This window comes from Dipodomys ordii, unplaced genomic scaffold, assembly GCF_000151885.1.
Source record: "Dipodomys ordii isolate 6190 unplaced genomic scaffold, Dord_2.0 Scaffold73, whole genome shotgun sequence".
Taxonomy (NCBI): domain Eukaryota; kingdom Metazoa; phylum Chordata; class Mammalia; order Rodentia; family Heteromyidae; genus Dipodomys; species Dipodomys ordii.
The window spans coordinates 10,271,256-10,279,240 of record NW_012267289.1 but is presented as its reverse complement, the minus strand read 5'-3'; the positions used below and the strand labels follow the sequence as shown (position 1 = coordinate 10,279,240).

Below are 7,985 nucleotides of genomic sequence, written 5' to 3'. Positions count from 1 at the left end.
CACACACACACACACACACACACACACACACACACACACACACACACACACAGAGTTTTTTTTTCATGAAAGTCTAAAAATAAAGAAAATAAAGACCTTATGTTTTGATGTGAATGAAACTTTTAGACTCTACCCATCATATATTGGGACAATTTTACTCTCTCAGTATTCTGAAAGCTTATGAGCAGATAGTGGAAGGTGTCCTGTTGTAAGTAGTTGCGTCATTACAAGATATCCATTGTTCTGAGTTCAGTTCTCATTGTCAAATGTGAGAACAATGATAATATCCAAGGAGATTGGTAAGAACTGTTAGTATTTCTTTCTTAAGATAAATATAATGTGAAAAAAGCATAGTGAGAAATTGTTATTTGTATACTTCTATTAATAGGGAAGAAAGATTTTCAGCATTCTGCTTAGAATATCCAAGTATCTCATGATGGCCAAGATATACAGAATTATCTATCAAAGCTGCAGTAAAGATACACTGTTATAAAGGGCTATACAAATATTGGCTAATGAAGAATAGTTACTCATACTTACCAGTCACAAGAAAGGCATTTGCCAACATTAATTTGGTTAAGGAGACTGGAATTGACCTGGTGCTGAAGCATAAGATGTTGGTCACTGCCCACAAACCAAAGAAGAGATAGATAGTTAAATGATGAAAGCGCAGGAATCGGAGCCACTGGTCTTCTTTTACAGCCTTGATCTGTAGAACAATTACACCTGTACAAGAACAGAAGACAGCATGAATAACTTTCTCCATAAACTTACCTAGGATTACATGAAGATGTAGGAGGATGCGCTTGAAGTTTTTCCAATCTATCATCCTCTTATGAGCCAGATTCCCCTCTTTTGGCTATTTCAGATCTTCAATGCGGTTGATTTTAGTTCAACTACCAATTCCAATCTAATGATTAAATTACATTTTGAATTATTTAAGGAATTAGGCTTATGAGTCAGTATAATAAAGGATAGTTACTTCCTTCCTAAGTTCTACATCACTGCATAGCTGCCACAAGATAAGGAGTTATCCTTCTTATCTGATCAAAGCTCTGAAATTCTGCTTTGACTCAATTGAGGATAACTGGAGAGGCCTAGATAGATACACCACATGATTTAGTCAGTTATACAAAAAGTTTAACTTTCTTAGAGATGATAACTTATTTGCTGACCTATAGAAATTGATAAGGAAATTATTTTCTTTGGAGACAGTTGATCTGTAATTCAGGGTCAATGAAAATCTATTGCCATTAATAAAGCATGAGAAAAATCTAATTTGAATACTGGAAGGAAAATTTCTAATAGAACTCTAAAATACAGAATTTTTTGAAGAATTTTCAAAGGCAATGATTATGATTCAGAAATTACCTGGACTAATCTAACCTCCTTAACCAAGTCAGAAAGCAAGAGAAGCCAGGTGCTGGTGGCTCACGTCTATAATCTAGCTATTCAGGATGCTGACGTCTGAGTATTGCAGTTCAAAGCCAGCCCAGACAGGAAAGTTCATGAGACTCTTTTATCCAATTAACTACCAAATAGCCAGAAGTGGTAGACTTCTAGCCTTGAGCAGAAAAGCTCAGGGAGAGTAACTAGGTCCTGAGTTCAAGCCTTATAACTGGCATAAAAGGAAAGAGAGAGAGGGGGAGGGGGGAAGGAAGGATGGAAGAAAGGAAGGAGGGAAGGAAGGAAAGGAAAGAGAAAAGAAAGGGAAGGAGGAAGGAAGTGAAAGAGAGAAAGAAGGAAAGGAAGGGAGGGAAAGAAAAAGGGGAAAAGGGAAAGAAAAGAAGGAAGAGCAAAAGAAAGAAAGAAGAAACAGAAAAGGATGAGTGCCCTGACCAGTCTACAGACTATCCGCAGTGATTTACTAGTAAATATTTTCTACAATCATTTAATCATTTTGGTATTATTTGAAAAATGATTTAAATTAGGGTTCATTCTTTCAGTTATCAGAAAATATTGTTATGAGAGTGCTTCAGAGGTTCTAAAATCTAAAACCAATTCTAAAACCAATTCTAAAATCTAATTCACCTTCACTTGGTAGGGAAATTAAATACTCTAACTCATTAAAGAACAATCCTTTGGTTAAACATGAGGCATTATTATCTTCTTAACAAATTATATCTGGTGGCAATTACAATTAGATACATATTAAGAGATATTTTGAATATGAAAATATTTGTAGTCATTTTTTATATTGAGTCTAATCTATGCACACACACAAAAAAACAAAAATTTTCCACTTACCAGTTAAGATAATACACAGGCTTATAATTCCTTCCAAAATTTCTGCTCTCTGGAAGAATGCTTTGTAACGAATGTAGCAGGTCCGTGTTTGCTTTTTGTATATATACATCAAAAGAATCTTTATATACCACCAAAAACCCAGGGTAAAAAAGATTGCTCCAGGGAGAGCATGACCTGCAAAAGTACCCTTGACCTACAGAGATAAAAATATGCAGAAGGTAGGCATTTCATTTCTGGAACATAGGCAAAATATCTCTTGTCCCCAAAGAATACATTATATTCTGATGATTATGGGTACACTATGACCTTAGTATGATGCCAGCAATTCCAATAAAATATTAAATACTCACTAAAACTTACTGGGTCATGTGTTTTACATGGAATCTTTAATAATAATAATAACCTTCATAACTGAAAGAAACAAAAAAGGCAAAAAACCAAAAAACTCTTATCATTTCAATAAACATATTATATGATCATATACACATAGCTATTGAGCCATTGTAATCCTCTCCTAAGAATATCTTCCTTTGGTTTCACTGTGTGAATGTTCAGAGTCCTATTTAATTGATCATGTCCACCTGTAATTTTTTGTCTTTTACCATTCATTGTGTTTACTTGTAGATTTATTTTTTTAGATTTTTTGTTGTTGTTGTTGGTCATGTGGCTTGAACTCCAGGCCTGAGCGCTGTCCCTCAGCTCTTCAGCTCAAGGAGAGCGCTCTACCACTTGAGCTACAGCGCCACTTCCTACTTGTAGATTTATAGGCACGTTCTAGTTACCACAAATGAGGAAAGCCATGCAGCCTATGTTTCTTTAGGTCTGGCTTACTTCACTTAATACAATTTTTTCCAAGTCTTTCCATTTCCTTACAAATGGTGCAGTATCATTCTTTCTTATAAAAGCATAGAATTCCATTGTGTGACTATACCAGATTTTTTTTTATGCATTCATCCACTGAAGGGCATCTAGGTTGATTCCATATCTTGACTATGGTAAACAATGCTGCAATGAACATGGATGTGCTGGTAGCTTTAGTGTGATTTTGGTCTGTTGGCTAAATGTCCAGGTGTGGAATTACTGGGTCATAGGAAAGCTCTGTAGGTATTCTGACTGGTTTTCCTTTACAAGTAATCAAGCTTTTCTCTCTGATAACTTTAAGGTTGCTTTCCTTGGTCTCTATTGAGCCTATCCATATTACAATCTGTTGATGGAATGTTCTATTCTTGTCTGGTCCGTTGGGAGTTCTAAAGCCTTCTTATATTTGAATGGGCCTATCTTTTTGGATGTTCAAGAAGCTCTCTGCTAGAATTCTGTTGAATATGTTTCCTATACCTTTAGTTTCCTTCTCTTCTCCCTTCAAAGTACCTATCAGTCTTAAATTAGGTCTTCTGAGTCCTAAAGTTCTTGCAAGCTCATTTCCTCTTTCTTGCATTTGTTCTGAATAATTTCTCTTCTTTCTCTATTATATCTAATCTGTCTTGAATCTCTAATACTGTCTTCTATATCATCTATTCTGCTGTCAAGACTTCCTACTTTTTTAATTTCTCTGTCTTCTAATTGGTAATTTTTGATGGCTTCTCTTTATTGGGAGTTTTCCTTTTGGTCATATATGGGCATCACTTCTTTGATTTGTTCATCTATGTCTAATCTCATTTCCTTTAGTTGGGTGACTGTTTTTTTCATTGGAGTCTTTCCTTCCCTTGGAATTCTTTTGGTTTTCAGTTTGTAGACTCCATGTATTCTAATAATGTCTGTTTAGTCTCATACTGCTTATTAACTGCCTTGTGTAAGTTTTCTATCTTTTCATTAATTATATTTATTAGCAGTATTTTTAAAGCATTTTGAGAAATATCTCTAGGTCCTTCATTGTCTTCTGTATTGTCTGGTTACTTTCTGTGGAAATTAAGCTTCCTTGACTTGCCATTTTTCTTATTTCTATGGTTTGTTCTGCCCATTTGGAAACTCTTTTGGTTTTAATTTGGGGAGTAGAGGCTGTAGTCTTCCTAATAGATTATTGTCTGTGTTCTTGACTGATTAGTCAGTTGACAGTTTGATATTGTTGGGATTTGTTTTTCTGGTCAGATTTTGTTGAAAGCATTAAGTGTACAATTAGAGTTTATCTTAACAGTTAACATTTATGATCTTAATACTTGTCTATCAGATGAAAAGAAATTGAGGTTGTTAGGCAGGGGGTATTGGGAGAAGAGTAGTTTTTCAGAGAGACATATGGATGACAGAAATCTAAGGTTACAGAAGATTTACCTAAACAAGGATGGAAATGAGGGTATGTAATGGCTGTCAAGGAGGAAAGAAATGAGGGAGAGGCCTTGTAAACTATGCCACTGAAGAAAATCAAATTGAAAATCTATGCATCAGACTCCCTAAACACTGATGTTTGCCTACTCTAAAAAACCTGTCTGTTGTAAGTACTCCCCTAAATACACCTTTATTTGGGGTTGGACAAGGGCATCATGATGAAGAAACAGAGATTAGTGGTATATTTGTAACTGATAAGTAATTCAATTATAGGAATCAATGTGAGCCAATGCGAAATAACACCTATGTTGTTCTGGTTTTGTGATTTGTCAAAACACTGGCAAACCAGTCCTGGGGCTTCAACTATGGGCCTGAGCACTGTCCCTGAGCTCCTTTTGGTCAAGGCTAGCACTCTACCACTTGAGCCACAGTGCCACTTCCAGCTTTTTCTGTGATCAATTAGATATAGTGTCACAGATTTACCTGCCTGGGCTGGCTTCAAATTGCAAACCTTAGATCTCAGCCTCCTGAGTACCTCCTGAGCACCTGGCCTTATTATAGTTTTGTTGTTACTTTATTGTTGTGGTGTGTGTGTGTGTGTGTGTGTGTGTGTGTGTGTGTGTGTGTGTGTGTGTGTAGATGTTTTGTTGGTATAGGTAATATAGTTAGTTACCAGCATTTCCCTACCAGGTACCCTGTATGATAACTGAGTCCTTGCTGCAAACCTCTGCATAGCCTCTCAGATTTTTCTTGAAATATCAGTGGAAAAATGCTTTGACTCCAAACTCTTTCACACACACATACACTTTTACCACTTTTTCCATATAATGTTTGAATTCTTAGCCAGAGCAATAAGGCAGGAAAAAGAAATAAAATGTATATAAACAGGAAAGGAAGAAGTCTAGTTATTCCTATTGACAGTTGGTATGATCTTGTGTTTAGAAGATCCTAGACTTTACTAGAAAGCTCTTAGATGTTTAAACACTTTCAGCGGAGAATATAAAATCAGCATACAAAAATCAGTAGCATTTCTATATGCCATTAGTGAACATTTTGAGAAAGAAATCAGTAAAACAATCCTATTAATAACAGCCTCAAAAATTAAATATGTAGCAATAAAACTAAACAAGAAGATGAAATGCTTCCATAACTAATACTGAACAAAAGCACTGAAGAAATTGTAGAAGACAAAAGAAAATGAGAAGACTTCCAATGTTCATGTATCAACAAAATATTACCAAAGTGATATATATATTCAATGCAATTTCCATCAAAATTCCAATCACAGTCTTCACACAAATAGAAAACACAAATCTAAAATTTCCATAGAAGCACAAAATGTCCTCTATAGTCAAAGCAATCCATAACAAAAAGACCAATGCTGAAGTAGCATAATATCTAATTTCAAGTTTACAGAGACATAGACAGAAAAACTAAAATGATACTGCCACAACAACAGAAATATAGGTCAATGGAATAAAATGGAAGATCCAAAAAATAAAACAATCTAATTCTCAATAAGGTGCCAAAAACATTCACTAAAGAAAAGACAACCTCTTCAATAATGTTTACTGGGAAAACTGGATATCAACATGTAAAAGACTAAGACAAGACTTCTCATCCTGTATAAAAATCAACTCAAAATTGGTCAAAGATCTAAATCTAATACCTAAAACTGAAACTGCTACAGGAAATCATTTCAATACGCAAACGTACAGAAGACATTCTTAATAGGATTCCATGTGCTCAGGAAGTCATGGGAAGAAATGACAAATAAGGCTGCATCAAACTAAAGTTTCTATACAAGAAAGAAAATAATTTACCAGAATGAAGAGATGACTAAAGAATGAGAGAAAAATTTTCTTCAGCTATTCATATGACAAGAAATTAATATCCAAAATATGCAAAGAACTTAAAAAAGTAAACACAGAAAGAACAACTCTCTCAATAAGTAGGGAAATGGATTGAATAGACAATTTCCAAAATAACTATAAATGGCCAATTCAACACGTGGCATTCAACATAAGGAAATGCAAACTAAAACTACATCATGGGCTGGGAAGGTGGCTCAGTGGTGGAGCGCTTGCCTTGCATGCATGAGGCCCTGGGTTCGATTCCTCAGCACCACATAAACAAAAAGAAAAAAAAAGCCGGAAGTGGTGCTGTGGCTCAAGTGGTAGAGTGCTAGCCTTGAGCTGAAGAGCTGAGGGACAGCTCCCAGGCCCAGAGTTCAGGCCCCACAAATGGACCCCCCCCAAAAAACCTACATGATGCTATCATCTCACACAAGTCAAAATGAATATCATCACGAAGACAAAAAGCAATAAATACTGGTAAGGATGTGGGAGGGAGGAAGGAGCCCTTATTCACTGTTGGTAGAAATTACCATGAATATTTCTCATACTGCAAATGTATGTGAACTTCAAAATAACTTTTTGTACTGGTGCTGGAACTATCCATGTTATATTGTATATATACTATCTACAGTTTCCAAGCTCGTATATCTGTCAATAGATAAATGCATAAAGAAAGTGTGGTATCTATGGGCAGTAAAGTATTAGTTTAGATAAAGAACAAAATTATATGGAACAAAATTGATGGAACTACTAGAGATCATCATGTTAAGTAAAATAAGGCAAACTCAAAAACACAGACAAATATTGAATGCTTTCTCCTATATGTAATTGTTTTACAAAGACATGAAAGACTGGATGCTTGTGGCTCATGTTTGTAATCCTAGCAACTCAAGAGACTGAGCTCTGAACACTGCAGTTCAAATTCAGTCAGGGCAAGAAGTCCATGAGACTCTTATCTCTAATTAACCACAAAAAGCTGGAATGGAATTGTGACTCAAAGTGGTAAAGCACACTATCCTTGAGCACAATAGCTCAGGGCACTCAAACCCTGAGTTTCAAGCCCCAGGAATGGGGAGGGTGGAGGAAAGACTTGGAAGTAAGATGGAGAAGTAGCAAATGGGAAGGGAGAGAACAAAAGAAACCGATAAGCGATAAATAGGATCACTGTGAATTGAACACATGTATTAAAATGTTATCATGAAATTCAGCATTTTTACAATTGATATATGCAAAAAGATTATTCAAGGCATTGTGACTTTGCCAGTGCTACCATTATTTTAGATCTTGAAGATTTTAATTGCCAAATAAAACAGCAAAATTCTTTATGGTTCACTTGTTTTACATAGAATCTAAAAGGAAAAGAGCTCAAGTTTTCTTCTCATTCTAACAATGAGCCTGATGATATCAAATCCTAGAACAAAAACTGAGGAAACACAATGAAGCTGCCAACTCTGTGACTCATTTAAGTCTGTGAAGGACCTTATGAAATGGGACTAGAACACTAAGAACCTACTCTCCAGTGCCCCAGCTTTAAGACCTTCTACTATTTTTAATTAAAAGGAAAATAAAACAAATGGCCAATTAAGAACAACCGAAAGGAAGTGGGGCTGTGGCTCAAGTGGT

At 35.6% G+C, this 7,985-nt stretch overlaps 1 protein-coding gene across 1 annotated transcript in view; it reads right to left on the bottom strand.

Moving 5' to 3' along the window:
• Nucleotides 1–7,985, bottom strand: part of LOC105991451 (transmembrane protein 45A-like) — a 51,283-nt gene that overhangs the window by 40,061 nt on the left and 3,237 nt on the right. The window contains exons 3-4 of the mRNA XM_013024093.1: nt 2,248–2,440; nt 541–726 (exon numbers count right to left, since the gene is read on the bottom strand). Coding sequence (XP_012879547.1) covers nt 541–726; nt 2,248–2,440 — 379 coding nt within the window. The remainder of the gene's footprint in view (nt 1–540; nt 727–2,247; nt 2,441–7,985) is intronic.